At 41.2% G+C, this 17,528-nt stretch overlaps 1 protein-coding gene across 7 annotated transcripts in view; it reads left to right on the top strand.

Annotated features, from left to right (window-relative positions):
• Positions 1–446: 446 nt before the first annotated feature.
• Positions 447–17,528, top strand: part of PLCG2 (phospholipase C gamma 2) — a 42,329-nt gene continuing 25,247 nt past the window's right edge. For 3 of the 7 annotated variants that reach the window (XM_042438572.1, XM_042438574.1, XM_042438575.1), the window contains exons 1-3: positions 3,040–3,069; positions 9,647–9,874; positions 17,338–17,481. In XM_042438572.1, coding sequence (XP_042294506.1) covers positions 9,679–9,874; positions 17,338–17,481 — 340 coding nt within the window. In that variant the 5' untranslated portion in view covers positions 3,040–3,069; positions 9,647–9,678. Of the gene's footprint in view, positions 552–922; positions 997–3,037; positions 3,070–9,646; positions 9,875–17,337; positions 17,482–17,528 lie in introns of those variants that run through there. The other 4 variants (XR_006100589.1, XM_042438578.1, XM_042438573.1 and 1 more) reach the window with 3 other exon arrangements.

Here is a 17,528-nt window from a genome sequence, read left to right as displayed (position 1 = left end):
ATATTTAAAATATTTTAATTAAATTTAAATATATAATTATATAAATATAGTTTTTATATATATATATAATTTATATAACTATATAATTATTATAATATATATTATAATACAGTATAGTAATAATAATACAATTATATATCATTATAATTATAAGAATGGGGTTTTTTTTAGTCAGCTTTCTTCAGAAGAGGTTTGCCAAGGCCATCCTCTGAGGCTGAGAAAGTGTGTCATACAAATGTATCGAAAAAATACACTCGCAATTGAACCGGGACAGTTAAAGCGGTTTCGAACTGGGTTATCTTTGCAATGCGGACGCTCCCTGACTGACTTTCTTTGCCTCCTTGCTCCGCCTACCGAGTATCCTTCCTTCTTTATTTTCCCTCCACGGCTCCTGATTGGCTGTGCCGCGTCACGTGCTTCCCCTCGGCCCCGCCCACCCCGCCGGAGTGGAGCAGCAGCAGCAGAAGCGGCAGAAGGTCCTTGAGACGCCGAAGGAAGAGGACTTAATTGAGCTCCTTCCCTTCTCTTCGGTTACTGGCGTTGCGGGGCAGGTAAGGCGAACGCAGAAGGACAATCTTCCTTCATTCCCGTTCGTACTGTAGAAATAACCCACTTTAGTACCAGTTTTGGGACTGTCTATACTGTAGCAATAATCCACTTTAATGCCAATTTGGGGTGTCTTTATTTAAGGAATAATCCACTTTAATACCAATTTAGGGGTGTCTTTACTGTAGTATTACTCTGGTCCTCCAGGTGTTTTGGACTCCAACTCCCAAGATTCCCTCTTAAGAACTTACTTGGCTGGGGCTTCTGGGAGTTGGAGTCCAGAACACCTGGGGGACGGGGTTTGTTGTAAAAGTGGCCAGGGAAGTGTGTTGTCACCTCCTCAGTGTGTGTGGCATCCTATGGACATTGGGAGACCTTTTGTTGTTGTTGTGTGCCTTTGTTTTCAGACTTTTGGGGACCCTAAGGAAGTACTGTTGTGGGGTTTCCTTGGTAAGTATCTTCAGGTTTAGCCTCCTCTGAGGCTGAGAGAGTGTGACTCGAACAAGGTCGTCCAGTGAGTTTCCATGGCCGAGCGGGGATTCGAACCCTGGTCTCCAGAGCCCAATGCTCAAACCGCTACACCACGCTTCCTCTGTGTGCTATGTGCCTTCAACTCATTCCCAACTTAGGGCTACTCTAAGGTGACCCTATCATGGGGTTTTCTTGGCACAATTCATCCGGAGGAGGCTTGCCATGGCCTTCCCCGAAGCCGAGAGAGTGTGACTTGCCCACCCAGTGGGTTTCCATGGCCAAGCGGGGATTTGAACCCTGCTCTCCAGAGTCCTATGCTCAAACCACTTCACCAAGCTTCCTCTCATTTAGGGACTTCAACTTATTTCCAACATAGGGCTACTCTAAGGCGATCCTATCATGGCACAGTTTACCCAGAGGAGGTTTGCCATTGCCTTCCCCTGATGCTGAGAGATTGTGCCTTGCCCAGAGTCACCCAATGGGTTTCCATGGCCAAGCAGGGATTCGATCCCTGGTTTCCAGAGTCAGAGTCCAACGCTCAAACTGCTGTACCACACTGGCTCTCATTTAGAGACATGAGTCCAAAACACACTGCAGAAATAATCCAGTTTGAGACTGCTTTCACTGCCCTGGCTCAGTGCTATTGAATCCTGGAAACTAGCTTGTTGTGGCACCAGAGCTGTCTTTGACAGAGAAGGCTCAATGTCTGACAAAACTACAGCATTCCCTAGCGTTGGGCCAGGGTGGTTAAAGTGGTCTCAAACTGGGTTATTTCTGCAGTGTGTTTGGGACCTTAGCTCACTTTATTTTGCTGCTTTAAAAAATGTCCTTCCCCTTCACTTGTGGAGGCATTTCTGGTCCGACGGAGCTCCAGATCTCTGAAAAGTAGCCTGTGGTTGCTCCATATTTTCTCCTTCTTCTTTTTTCCTCTTACCGCAGACCCGGCTTGACTCAAGTTGCTGCAGCTGAGAAGTCCTCTGGAAATCATTAGCTAAAGAAATTGGGCATCTGCATGCAGGAGGCAGGAACACCTCGGCCGTGTAGGGAGCTGGCATTCTGCACATGCCTTGAGGCACTCCCATTGGTGCCTACACAGCTCATTCTCTCATTCTGATTCAAAATTCTTCTCTCCTCTGATAATTTTCAGCATCCCACTCTCTGCCGTGCTAAGAATTTGGAGACTGGAGATCCAAAACGCACTGCAGAAACAATCCAGTTTGAGACCGCTTTCTGGTTTTTGTGAGACATTTAGCCTCCTCTGTCAGAGAGCTCTGGTGCCACAGTACACCAGATTCCCTAGCACTGAGCCAGGGCACTTACATCGCTATCAAACTGGATTGTTTCTGCAGTGCATTTTGGACCTGAATTGTTGTTGGAGCATTCTCAGGTCCTTTGTAACTTAGGGGTTTATCACACTGAGTGCAGAAATGGGATTTAAATTGGGAAAATCCCACTAAAGCGGGGTCTTTTTCAGACGACGTTGGAGGCACTGAGCATTAATCCAACATTAACCCACACAGAAAGTGGACAAAAGCAGCCGCTTTTTACTTTCAGGATTTTCTGTGTGGGTTAATGTCGGATTAATGCTCAATACCCCCGATGTGTCTGAAAATGATCTTGCTTTTGCGGGATTTTTCTGGGATTTAAATCCCATTTCTGCACAGGATTTGGGCACTTAGCCTCCATGTGATAAACTCCTTAGTTATGGACCCAAACACAAATTAATGTGGAGCTAATCCCTGTGGTAGTAGGGCTGCTGTTTATTTTCCTCCGCTGTGCTTTCTGCTGTTCTTGTCACCATCTTTTCCTTTGTAAATTACCTTGAGTGCCCTTGGACAGGAAGACATTACACCGGTTTATTAGCCAATGCATCTTCTGAGCTGAGACTTGGCTTCTGACCCAGCAGAAGACTTAATTTGTCTCGACCTTGCAGGCTGGCGGAGGGCTCTCCTTGCTCTGCTAGCGCAGGAGGTTTGGCAGCTGCAAAAAGAAGGAAGGAAACCAACTGCTTGCCTTACCTTCCCCCCTTCCTGACTTTCCCCCAGTAGGGAGGTGAGTAGTTTACTAACAGCAGTAATTTAGATGCAATGTTAAGGAAAGAAAGGTGGTGGTGGTGGTGTGAAAATTAGAGGACGACCCTGCATAATGTGTTTGCGCATGAGATTGGATCTTGTGGCAAGGAATTGAGGGGGGGACATCATCTATGGTTCTATGCCATTGTATGAATATCCTTTTAAAGTGGAAAAGTCACAGTGTCTCATGCTACCCTCAATGATTTCCCCCTTTTACAAAAAGGAATAGACTAGAGCCCTCTGAATGCTTTAAGTTTCTTTTGTGATTGGAAAAGACTTCATATGGAGAGAAGTGGAAATCTCATGTAGCAGAATAGCTGAAGGTTTGGGATTTGATATACACTCGTCTCTCCACATTTGTGGCTTTGACTTTTGTGGATTTGATTATCCACGGATTTTATTAATACGTTCTCTCCAGGAATATTTAGGTCCTCCAGCACAACTCTCTGGTCAACTTTAACCAAAAGTCAAACAAAAGGACCTAGAGATTCCTAGAGAGAAGACTCCACTAGACATTCGTAGCTCCTCCAGCAAAATTCTATGGTCAATGTCTGGGAGATGTTGACCACAGTTGCACTGGAGGACCTAGAGATTTGTAGAGTAGTGTTATCTCAGGTAAAAATATAGGCCTGTTACAGACTGCCAAAATAAAGCTGCTTCGGGTCTCTTTGGAGGTATGCTATTTAAATGATGCATGGGTCCTAAGAGTCCGGAGGTCACGCCAAAGCCACACTCCATTCCTAAGCACTGGAGGGCAGCTTTGGTGCAGCTTCCGGATTCTTAGGATGCATGCATAATTTAAACTGCATACCTCCAAAGAGACCCGAAGCAGCTTTATTTTGGCAGTCTGTAACAGGCCATTGTGTTTTTGTTGTTTGCAGTTTTTCCACATTCACAGGGGTCCTGTTCCTGTAACCCCAGCGAATGTGGAGGGATGGTTGTAGTCTGTTATTAGATTTTCCTGTTCAAAATTTAGTCATATTTCATAATGAACATTGCATTAAAAATTACTCATATAATTTGAAGTAATTTGCTTGTTTGTCTGGGGATTGTTCTTATGGAGGATGGTTGCAACATAAAGGCAGTGTTTTCATGTTAACCGGAAGCCCAAACAAACAGGTGTTTGCAGCCTGTTCCTTCATGTGAGCAAGAAAATGAATCAGGAAGCTGCAATGAACTTTACTGTCTTATTGCATGGGAACCCGGAACTGTTGGTAATGGCTTCTGAGCAAGCCTGCAGCCGGTTATGCAATTTTAGGTTGTGGCCTTGTGGCGGTAGAATAATTTAGAAGATGTGTAATAAGCCTCTCCTGATGTTGTTTGGTCCCTCACTGCTCATGCATGCCTCTGCCCAATGGAGCAATTGAAAGCTGGGATTTAAAGTTGGTATATGAATCCTGTTTGGAAGCACATAAACATAGCCTGACACTATGTTCTCAGTCATTCTGTTGTTGCTGCTGCTGCTGGAAAGCAGAAAGAGGCTGTGTGCAAGTACCTAATCCTCTGTATTAGTGCAACATGTGAAGCTTAGCGTGATATATGAAGTGAGTCCAGGTGGAGCTTACTCGTTGTTTGGTTTGCCACCCCTGGACTGTGGAATGACCTGCCAGAAGAGATATGACAGCTGAAAATGCTAAAACAGCATCAAAAGCACATTTCTTCTGGCAGACCTACTCAATCAGTTTGAAATTAATGACTTTTAAGAATGTACTTACATGGCTGTGTTTTAATGGTTTCACGGTATTGTGTTTTACCTGTTGGTTTTATGGGTTTTCTTTTTTAATTGTGTTTTGTATTTTTACATGCTGTGTCCCGCCTTGAGAAGAGGTGGTAAAGAAATTACAGCAACAACAACAACTACTACAGTACTACTGCTACTCTGATGTTTTGGCAGATGAATCTTGTTCACCTGTATCTACAGACATATAACATGAGAGACCAACAGCCTTGACAGACCGGTGATAAATGCTGGCCTCAGGACAGAGTGGGGGCATGGTGTCCACACGACTCATGCCCTGACACTGCCCTGACGCCGCCGTCATGCCATGTGCCCTACCGCATGGCAGGTGGCATCACGGCACTCCTTTAGCGCTGCGTCAGAAGGAACCACTGCGATGGCAAATGTGCCTTTTCCGTGGCGCAAAAAGGAGCCACTTTTTATGGCTCCTTTTTGTGCTGTGGAAATGCCAGATCGGGGGGTGCAGCATGTAGTTACCGCACCCCCAATTCAGCGCTGAAAGGGGCGGTCTGTTTAGCCCCCAAATAACTTATGTCTACAAGTGGGAATAACATGGCCCTCCAGAATGGTGAGAAATGCTTAGAGTTGCAGTGCAACATGTGTCCCACTTCTGTTTTACAAGCTGGATAGAGAACGAGGTAGGGTGAGTCAGTCTATAGATGTTGTGGACCCCTCCTGTCATCATCCAGGGAATTTTCTCCCTAGCTGCCTTTCTTTCCTAGGTACCAATTCAAATTAGCAGTGTGCTACAGGGCAAGCTGGTGTGATATTAATATGGTCAAAGTCTATTGTTTGCAGCAGTATTTTATGATACAACATTAAAGTACAGTACTCATATTTGTGGTACACAGAGTTCTAAGAGTATCACAGACAGCTCTGGTTCAGGCTTTCATACACAAACAAGTGGCATCTCACATAATCGTTGACTTTTCTGTTCTATTTCAGTCCCAGCTGCTGAGTATCCTGTACTCTTTTCTCATTGCCTTGTAACTGGTTCCTTTCAAGTTCCATCCCTTACAATCTCTGATTCTTCCTCAGTGGTTCTGTTTAGTTTAGCTGGTGCCAGATTTTTTGTTTTCCTGCCAAGACATACTCTGCGAACTGTTATGTTTGTTTTGTGCCTGCTGTTTAGAGTAGAGGTGCCACTCCAGGTGTTGAGTAAATTTTTCTGGTGTGATATGTAAACAGATATGCATAAAAGCTGTGGTTTTGAAGGGTGAAGCCTGGCATGTAAGAAACTACCGTAGTGAATAATTATTATTTGCTTTATTGGACAACATCTACAGCGGCTCAATTGCTGTATAAAATGGTGGTGTTTGTCATTGGCTTTTGGGAATGCAGCCCAGTAAGCCTTCTTGCTAGTTCTCTGTAATGTAAAGATGGAGTATGCACTTAGTAGAATTGTGTTTTTATTTATTTCTTCCCGTTCCACCAAGGAGCAGGGTGAAAATCCAGATTCCAAATTATCTGCTACTGGGTGCCTGGCTTTAAAATAGCAGTGGTACCTCGGGATACGAAATGCGCGGGTTACGAAATTTCCGGGATACAAAAAAGTTGGATTGGCAAAAACTGTTTCGGGTTACGAAATATTTTTCGGGTTACGAAATTCATTTCGGCGCGAAATTCAAATGCTATAGGCTTCCAGCGCTAACGGAAAGCTATTTCAGGTTACGAAGGGAATGGCGGAACGAATTAATTTCGTAACCCGAGGCACCACTGTATGTATTTATTTTCGCGGCACAGCAGTTTTGTTTTCTCTGAAGTGTCGCTTTAAATATCAACCCAGAGGGATGAAAGCAAACCTTTAAACTGAAGCTGTGGGAAACAAAGCAAAGATTGCGGAGTCTGGCTATTAATAAGGAAATTGAAACTACTTATTGTAAACACTATTGGACAAAAAGAATAACGCAAAGAAATACAAGCGATAATGTAGTTTATGATTTCAGTTGCTTTTGAGCTCTGCAGTCCTTTCTCTTCTGCCATGGCTATCAGGAAGGGGATGAGAATAATTCCTGATCAGAGTGTGATAGCTGTTTCTTCTTAGCATTATTGTCCATGAATGAGGGAAAACTTTGCTATAGCAGACCTGACTTAAGAGATGGGCATCTGTGGCAAAGCACTTGCCTTCATATGGATAGTCCCTTGTTCCATACCAAGATCTGAAATAGGACCTTGTCTAGGTCTTTGTATACCTGCTGCGTAGAAATAGTATTGACCTAGCATTTATTCAAACATTTGGTTCACCGAGGTCAATACTATTTCCTAGCAGCAGGTTTGCAAAGACCTAGATAAGGGCCTGTTTCAGATTGGGTGTGGAACCAGGGACCTTCCACATGAAAACAAGCGACATCCAGCTGTGTCAATATCCAAGGGTATAAAGCTCCTTTTCTTCTTACAAACATTTGTATAACGGTTTGGTCAGACGCTGTGGTGTGGTGGTTTGAATGTTGGACTAGGACTCCGGGTGACTAGGGTTTGAATCCCCACTGAGACACGGAAACCTACCGAATGACCATAGACAAGTCACTCTTTTCTCAGTTTCGGAGGAAGGCAGTGGTGAGCCTCTGAAGGCTTGCCAAGAAAATCCAATGACAACTTCACCATACGTTGGAGCTGACTTGAAGGCATGTAACAAACAAGTGTTTGAACTTCAGTGGTACTTGCAATTGAATATTTGGCTGTGGCAGAATGCTCCTTAAATTTTGTGGTGAATTTCAATGTACCGACTAAGGCTAAAATCCTATACGTACCTCTGTAATGAGCACCACTGAATACAGTGAGACTCTCCTAAATAAGCATGCAGTGGAACTAAATACGCATAGCCGATAATTGAGTAGATTGTGAAATGATGGCTTTAACTGAGTTGTATGTATAGAGACTCTGTGGAACTGTGAAGTACGATAATTGTTGGATTACCAGTTGTTTCAAAGTTAACCAGCATGGTCAGTCATTAGGAATGAGGTATACTACAGTCCATACTTATGGTACTTTTGGGCTTTCGGTCAAATCTGATATTTTTCTTAGTCTTGCATTGCAATTGGTTACTTTTGGAACACCTCACATACCAAAAATTAATCTGCGTAGAAGTAATTTATATTTTAAAAAATGCTAATTTAAGCATCAGAAATATTGTTGGAGTGTGCATGTAGCAATACAACTTACGTCGCTATCATTTTGTTATCTCAATTCCTCATTGTTAAAGGATTTTAAAACCCACCCCTCTCAGGGTTGTTGCAATGCAAGGCTTGTTTCAGCGCTGTAATTTCATTTTTATTTTCTCCTTCCTCCTACCTAAACGATACAGCCAAACTGATAACGTGTCCGTTTGTTTTTAAATGCATTCCAACTTCATGAAATAATCAAAGAAACAGGCTTGTGTCATGGCAGGAACGTAACAATTGCAATGCACAGTGTAGTCCACTATATGGGGTGTATCTACTCAGAAGTAAGCTTCATTGATTTTAATGGAACTTCCTCGGGTAATTCTATGTTGTATTGCAGTGTGTATGTTATTATAAAGTTGGATTTTTCATATCACTAGTTTGTAACCTTATCCTCAAAGTAGGAGGATCAGTGCTTCCAGGACAGATTTCACTCTTGCCTTTCATCAGGGAATCATTCATTTTTTAACATTAGAGTTAAAGTGCAATACTTACTTTGACCCATGGATAAGTCAGCTCTGGTTTTTTGGGTCAATTTTGTGACTAAAATTTCTTGACTTATACATGAATATAAACAGTATTTGTGGCTTTCTCCCAGGATGGGACCTATGGCAGCTTCCACAACAACAACTTAAAGACGAACAAAGTCTCACTGTGTTCATGGAAAATGCCCTTAGAGCCCTAGTCATTATCCCTTTGTCTTGTTATGAGTTACATTTTGATCTGGAAAATGTTGTCGTGATTTTGATCTTGCAGTGCCAAACAAGCCATCTGGCAGCACAGGTGGGACTACTTGTTTGAAGAAGGGGATGGAGCTAAAATGTCTATTTGGCTGTGAATGATTGTATAATACAGTGAGGGACCAACAGTTCATGACAATCCATTGTTAACTAGAAGCACTCCCGCTTTCTTTTCCATAATGCAAGTTCGTTTTTCACTTCTCAGGCCACTCCACCCCAGCCATTGTTAGTAAACTGTACGTAATTGCATTGTGTTGGCTAGGGTAATACAACTTCTTTCTTGTTTGATAGCAAGTCATTGTTTATTTTTGTCTTTTGAAGCACCAGATTTCAGTAAAGCTATTTGTGAAAGTTAACCAGTCTAGAAATGTGTACTTTGACCTAAAGTCTTTTTTCTTTCAAAGCTTTGTTTTATGATAGGTCTGGAAACCATGCTCTATGAGAAGAGACCTAGGGAGCTGGGTATGTATAGCCTGGAGAAGAGAAGGTTAAAAGGTGATATGATAGCCCTGTTTAAATATTTGAAGGGATGTCATTTTGAGGATGGAGCAAGCTTGTTTTCTGCTGCTCCAGAGATTAGGACACAGGACAGTGGATGCAAACTATAGGAAAAGAGAGTTCACTTCAACATTAGGAAGAACAGCTTAATAGTAAGAGCTGCTTGACAGTGGATCACATTGCTTTAGAGAGTAGTAACATCTCCTCCTTTGCAGATTTTTAAATGGAGTCTGAATGGCCATCTGTCAGGGGTGCTTTGATTGCGAGTTCCTGCATGGCAGAATGGGGTTGGGCTGGATGGCCCTTGTGGTCTCTTGCAGCTCTATGATCCTGTGATTCTATGAAACTATAACAATATTCTTTCTACAGGGAGAAAGTCAATTTTAAAACCATAATATTTATTCTCCCCTTTCTTTTCAGCCTGTTGAAGACTTGTTGCCTACACCCTGAAAATGCCCAAGAAAGGCATAGACTACGGGGAACTACCAGAATATGAGAAGAGTCAAATCAAAAGGACACTGGAGCTGGGCACCGTCATGACAGTGTACAGCCTGAAAAAAAGTACTCCAGAGAGGAGGACTATCCAGGTCATTATGGAGACCAGGCAGGTAGCATGGAGTAAGACAGCTGACAAGATAGAAGGATTCTGTGAGTATCTGGATGGAGACATGGTTGCAAATAAAAGAACTTCCCTTTGTGAGTGATTGCATAAAAACAGCCTGAACTGCTGCATTGGTTATAGACCCATGTTCTTGGCCAAATGGTGTTGTAATATATGTTGTTAAGCTGTTATGATGTGAACCTTTTAGAAAGTTCATATTTAACATTTCTCTCCCATGAAACCATTGGAATATCAAAACAATTAATCTCGACTGGATAATTCACATTGGCCAAAGTCTGACCCTTGTTAATGCTACAGTTCTGTTCCACACACCCAAATCAAGCAAACTACAACTGAGTAATAAGTCTGGTGATTAATATGGATAAAGCAGGTCTGTCAGGAAATATAGGTAGTTCTTGGTATGGGAACCCACTAAATAAACTGTGCTATATTTTGCAAACATTTGATATATTGGCAGTGAAATGGTTTAAAATCACGATGCCTGAAATGCCTATCTTGATGATGAATTTTAAGTTGCATGTCATGTATCATTGCAAGGAAGCTAATGTTTTTCATATAAACGCCATGCATGTGTCGGCGTGTAACAATAATGTTCAAAAATCTTGAACATTTAACATGCATCTGAGGAATTAGAGTCAACTCTACAAGAGCTCATGCTACCAACTTCTTTCTTTCAGTTAGCCTCAAAGGGGCTACAAGATCCCTTTTCATTCTGTTTGTTCTGATTGTTCTCTTCTGTAAAAGCAAAACTTGAACATTTAACATGCATCTGAGGAAGTAGACTCAAGTCTACAAGGGCTCATGCTACCAACTTCTTTCTTTGTTAGTCTCAAAGGGGCTACAAGATCCCTTTACATTCTGTTTGTTATGTTTGTTCTCCTCTGTAAAAGCATGTATAGTTTAGAGTGACAGTAGTATTATTTATTTATGGATGATACCCCCACACTGTATTTTTACAGCCCAGAATCCTTTTCATCATGTTTATGGGTAGTGACATATGTAGGCAGAGGTAGCTGTACCCTGGGTATAGAGACAGAATAGCTTCATGAATTTAACATGAAAGAGGCTGACATACAGGAAGTAAATAGCATGCTTCAGTTTGTCCATTGAGGCTTTTTTATGCCTAAGCTCACAACAAACTATTCTACTTGCAGCACAGATCCCATATCTACTTCAAAGTAAGCCCCACTGAATGAAATGGGACTTACCCCAAGGAATCCGTATATGGAATGGTAGCCAGAATCGTGTTTGAAATGTTCGAAATGTTCAGAGTTTTCTAAGTGTCATTTCCAAGGCACTAGCATTCTGAGAAATGTGCTAAATGTGCAGTATTCCAGTTTGTGGTTTTGCCTTCCTGCCACAAGTATAGGGTTGGATCCTGCAATTTTTTGTTTGAGGCAGAGCACGAATTAGTTCAGTGCAAATTTTAGCTCGTGTTTCTTTCCCCCAGTTAAAGCAAAATTTGTTACAGTCGATACAACTGCATTTGATTAAGAACTGCCTTTTGCAGTGTGATGCTGATGTACTAGAAAAACAGCAGTTGTGGACTTAGATTTTGGTTTTGCAGCTCAGAGAAATTTTTGATAACCCTTCTGTATACATCGGGGAGGATGAAAGTATGGCTTACAGTCCTCAAGTAATAGCAAGGGCATTTTTAACCTGCCAGTGCTTACCAGGCAGAGAAGGGGAATGACCCATGGTCTTAGGTGTCTCTATACTGAGATGAAGCTGCAGCCGCACTCTTGTAAGAACAACCCTCCTTCGTTCCCTTGCAAAAGCACTGGAGTGGAGTGGGAAGTGAGCCAGTCAGGTTTGAACCTGCTTAAGGTGAGCAAGAAATGGGAGTGGGTGATCCGTATCTATTAATATCAACAACAAGAGAAGCAACAAGAGTGACAAAATGAAAGTTTTTACTAAACAGTGTCAGATGTTGCAAGTTTTGCAAGCTGAACAGATGTGTACATTTGCCAGACTTCTTGCTCTAGAGAGGTTGCTGTGCCTTTGATAACATGGCAGCAGATTTCATTTACTTCATGGGGAGCTTTGTTGGAGTGCAAACTTAGGGAACTTGAACCATGTACTAAAGCTCTCCAATGTTAACATTTTCCTTGCAAGTGTACCTGATTCAGGTGTGCATGTTTTAATATTCCCCATGTTTCTCCCATTTCAAGCCTTTTCCATGATGTGAACAAAGATTTTACTTGTGCCTCATGTAAGGCTAAAATTGTTTACCCAGGGAGGGATATTTTTTCTTTTCTGTTCCGGAGTACCCAGAAAATGCTTTCCTCCGGTTGCTTGAGCCAGGCATTCATAACTGCAGACATTTTTCTAAAGTTAAATGTTGGTCTGCCAGACACATGTAGTTGGTCTGGACTGCATAAACAAAATGACTACAATTTTCTTGACTACGTTTATTTTTATGTTCTTTACGTAGCCATAGCAAAGGAAAGTTGCTGTTTGCTCCGCGCTGAAGTAAGAATGCTTGCTTGTTCAAGGAAGGATGATACTTTCATTGTGTGTGACCTAAATAAGGTGGTGCCATGTAGTAAAACTGTCTTGATTTGTTTGGAAAGCTGGACAATCAAGGTTCTTGCTCCTATAAAATCTACAAACTTTAAAGGGAAAAAAAGAGATTTTCAGGTGGTTGGTTCTTTTGTTTTTACACTTTTCCAAACTCCGTAGTTGAGGTCATGAAATTCTAGAACTGGCAATATTTTTCATGATCTTTCAAGGGAATGAAATAGAGGAATCCTGTTCCTTGTCTTGAATCAAATTTATTTATTCTTTTGTAGGCAGAGTAGACAGTACTGGCAAAAAGTGATCAGTTGTCTTACCCAGTATAAAATACCTTTGCATGTCTAATCAAAAGGGATGCATAGTAAACATGGACTTCAACTGTGATGAATAGAGAAGAGCAGAAAGAGATTAGGTTAAAATGTACCTTATCATAAGCATGAGATCGTTCACCAAATGAGAGAGGAAGAACCTGTTAACCTTTCCAAACTGTCCGTTCTTTACTTCTGCCTTTATAGATGATTCATGACAATGCAAACTTGCACTTATTTGATTCACTGGTGTTTCCTCCCGGGACGGAGGCAACAGCTCTCTTAATACTTGCATAGGAAGTCCTTTTATCTCTTCTGCTTAGTGATAGACTGCAATCTGGGCAATTATTCAGTTAGATTAATTGATTCTAATTTCCGTTGTCGACTAGGAGGGAGCTGCTGCTTGTTACTGCTACATGGTGATGATGAGATGGAAGAAAGCATTGCTCTGCTGTTTTGGGGAGGACCCAAACACTTGAGATACTTATCTAAATTCATTCTCTGAGTTCCCTGCTTTTCCATCCCTGTCACCACCATTTTACTCCCAACCTGTTACCCAGTAAGGTGGGAAGGTGTTAGCATCACCATTGGCTGAATGGAGAATCAGAGGAGGCAATAGAAAGGCCCCCTCAAGAACCTTTATGTGTTGTAAATGTGCACAAACTTGGGCTGTATACTGATTGTGGACTAGAACTATATCTAGCAGTGATTTGCCTACCTTTATTTTAAAGGGAATAGTGGTTTTTCAATTTCATAAAAACTACTGTATATACACATGTATAGATCTAGAAATCTTAGTCAAAAAACTGAGCCAAAAAACTTGGATTGACTTATCCATGGGTCATTGTAAATACTGTGTGGTCCTCTGGGGTATTAGCTACTCCTCCTAATTTGGTGTCGTCTGCAAATTTCATAAGCATGCCTTCTATTCCTTCATCCAAGTCATTGATAAAGATGTTGAATAGCACTGGGCCCAAAACCCTGTGGCGTCGCACTAGTCACTCCTCTCCAGGATGAGGAAGAGCCATTGTTGAGTACCCCTTGGGTTTGGTTGGTCAACCAATTGCAAATCCACATTGTCTGGCCCACATTTTACTAGCTTGTTCACAAGTCTATCATGGGGGACCTTGGTGAAATCAAGGTAGGCTACATCCACAGCATGCCCTTCATCTACCAAGCTTGCAACTCTATCAAAAAAGAGACCAGATTAGTCTGGCATGTCTTGTTTTTGAGAAACCCATGTTGACTTTTAGTGATCAAGGCATCCTTTTCTAAGTGCTTATAGATTGTCTTGTTTAATGTCCGCTCTGGAATCTTTCCTGCTATTGATGTCAGACTAACTGGGTGATAATTGTTGGGGGGGGTCTTCTTTTTTACCCCTTTTTTGAAGACGGGGACAACATTTGCCCTCCTCCAGTCTGCTGGGACTTCTCCTGTTCTCCAGGAAATCTCAAAGGTTATCAACAGTGGTTCTGAGATTACTTTTACCAGTTCTTTTAATATCCTGGGATGAAATTTTACAAAGAGATTTGACCTGGCCACGAGCTACAACAGTTCATATTTTCTAGAGGGAAAATCATGTTAGCCTGCTGCAATGAAACATTGCTTGCTGGTTAGCCCTCAGGGAGTTTAAATAATGTCCAGCCCTCCGCAGAACCATATGTCAATGTTTTAACCCTGAACAAAGCAGCCATTTCCTCTTTCTTCCTCACAGCACTATTTTAATATACCACAGACACTGGGTTTTTGCTGCTGCTTCAGCTGCTAGTAGTTGTGCAAATGCGTGACTTAATTATAAAATAATTGCAGTTGACAAATTCAAACTTTTAGTCTGTGGGAGAGGCATTCTCCCGCAATGCCACTTGTTCACTAATAGCTTGTGGATTTGTGTTACAATACCATCTGTTCCAAGATTTTAGTGACACAGCAAGGCATTGTTTCCATTTATACTGTAAATCTTCAGCATTTGGTGAGAGAATGGGCATTGGAAAGAAAAATGGTCCTACTGTGCTTCATGATCCTGTCCACATTAAGAAAGAGACCCTTCTGGTTTTATTGAGATTTTATCCTGGGCAAGTATATTGAGGATGGCAATCGTTTCAGACTATAATTTAGTGGGCACAAAACTTGCAGATCCCACATTCTTTAAATCTTAGAGACAAAGTGGTCTTTGAAATGGGAGCTTTATTGTGAAGAGTTCTCGCTTCTGTCCTCACTTCTGTGACCCATCGAAAGAATGAAATGAAGTACTTTCACCCTTATGGAAAAAAGAAGTGCATATTTGCATAATGGTTCTGCGTGACACAACAAGACACATTAGTTATTATTCCACTGCCATGTGACCTTTTTCTTCCTAACTCATTTTTACTCATTTACTAATATTATCTGTGCCTTTCTCATTTATCTCACATAGTCATTGCACACTCCAGTGAGTAATCTCAAACCAGTAAAAGTGACTGGATTGTATTACAATCCTACCTCAGTGTTACTATAGTTGAATCACTCCTTCAGCCAAAAATAAAGGACAGATTGAAGTGTTGTGGTACTGCTTTATTTTTACAGGGTCTTTCCGAGCAAGATTGGCAGCCCTCCATTTAGTTTAATTGTCTCTCTGATGGCTGGTTTCTGCCCAAAACAGATGTGTGTTTCCACAAAATTGACCTCCAAATAACATTTGTACTATTGTATCCCTAATATCACAATTTGTGACAGAGCACAGGTTGCAAGTCCATAGCAAAGACAGTAACCTCCTGCCAGTTTTTTGAATGGTCAGACAATTAGTTGCTGCCATTTGATCTTCAAGTATCTGAAATCAATCAAATGTTTATTACGATCCGCAGATCTAATAAAAGAAACAGGCATAAAATAAAAAGGGACAAACATCAAATGGGAAAAAAGCTATACAGTAAAACAGTTACTATCAACTTTTATCTAAAACACAGGGCTCTAATCCTCTCTGTCTCTGTAAGAAATTGAGCGACAGCCAACTTTACTTTTGTGGACTTATCCTCCGACAGAAACCTGATATGGAGAAGTATCCTAAATGGTAGCTATAAGAAATATAATTTGGGTAACTCTATCAAGGTGTTCTAATATTAATCTGCTTTTGTTCGGAAACAGATCCTTTTCATGTCTGACCCGTTGGATGCCTTTGGTTGGTGGGTCAGTGTGTTTTTTCAGCTGGGTATTTAGAGTTTCCGTTGGTCACACGAAAGAATCAGCATGTGTGGCCTCCTAACTACTCTCAGGTCTCTTCATTTCCTCTGCTTTGAATGCTAACCAATCTAAACCAGGTTTCCTCTTCGCCATCAGTCAGGGAAAGAGCAAATGAAGCAAGTTACAACTCTGCACCAAGGCTTACTGTGCACATATTCCAAGCAGCTAATAGTGTTAGTAGTAAGAGTAATGCATACCCTGCATTTTGAACAGAGCATGGAAGGTGCATCTCTTGACTACAGTGGGCCCTTGTTATCCACTGAGATTTGGTTCCCGGACTCCCGTGGATAGCAAAATCCGTGGATGCTCAAGTCCCATTAAATATAATGGCACAACAAAATGGTGTCCTGTATATAAAATGGAAAATCAAGGTTTGTGTTTGGAATTTATACTTTTTGGAAATATTTTCAAGCTGTGGATGCTCGAATCTGTGGATAAAAAAATCAGTGGATAAGGAGGGGGACTGTACTTTTATTTTCTAAAAACAAAATACTTTTAAAAATCACCTTTCTTCCCGGTTCCCAGTTTGTTACAACTTAACCACATTAGATATGATAGCACCCTTGAGACTCACTGAAAGAGAGAAATTGGCAGCATGAGCTTTCGTAGACTTCAGTCTACTTCCTCAGATGCATTTAACCATAATTGTTTTTATAGCTAGATTATGTAAATATCACACCATAATTTGGATTAACAAACTGGAAAAGTTACTTTGTCTAGAATACTAGGCGACTCGATAAACCTATTTGAGGAACAGTAGTATAGTTGTTCTTTATTGAGTATACTGTACATTTAATCATCATTCTGTCAAGAAGTAGGAAGAGCCGTCTGTTCCCGGATCCAATCTTCATAGCAGAATGAAACCACTTCCTCAGTTTTTGAACAAGTGTTTTATCAGAAGAGTGCACATTTCTTTTATGTCGGAAGAAGTAGATTTTTCTCCCTTCTGATGCATGTAATGTACACTGGTTAGTAAAACCTGGGCGTGAAGAAATGTGCCAGCAAATGGCTGTGGGAAATGTAGCCATGGTTCTGAAATGTCTTTTGCTTTATCTGGCATGGTTCTTCTTATAGTCTTAGCCTATACCTATGTAAGCAATTGGTAGATTGCCATTATATTGTGTGAAAAATCCTTCTACTGAAATATCATGCTTTAGCCACATTAAGAGATTCTAGAAAGCAAGCAAGGGTGGTACTTGACCCTTTTGCAACATATGCCTTGAAGAAAGCTGCTTTAATTATGAACATCTCTTTGCATTCAGTAGTCGAATTGGGGAATATCACAGCTTCTACTACTTTCTTCACACTTTCTTAGCTGAAGATGTTTTTATGCTGTCATTACAAGCAATCCGAGATGGATCTTGTAATTTGGGTTTATAAATTAATATCTAACTAAGCAAATTTGTACCCTACATTTAGGTCTTATCTTCTGTTTGTTTTTTCTCTAGTGGATTTGATGGAAATAAAGGAAATCCGACCAGGAAAAAACTCAAAGGACTTTGAGCGTGGGAAAGCATCAAGACAAAAAGATGAACATTGTTTCACTGTTTTCTATGGTACTCAGTTTGTTCTCAACACATTGAGTTTAGCAGGTAAATCTGTCTCCTTTGTTACAGCTCATATCACTAGTTTTGTACCC

The sequence above is a fragment of the Sceloporus undulatus genome, chromosome 8 (assembly GCF_019175285.1).
Source record: "Sceloporus undulatus isolate JIND9_A2432 ecotype Alabama chromosome 8, SceUnd_v1.1, whole genome shotgun sequence".
Lineage (NCBI taxonomy): Eukaryota > Metazoa > Chordata > Lepidosauria > Squamata > Phrynosomatidae > Sceloporus > Sceloporus undulatus.
Note: the sequence above shows the minus strand (reverse complement) of the source record. Positions and strands in the feature narration are given on the sequence as shown.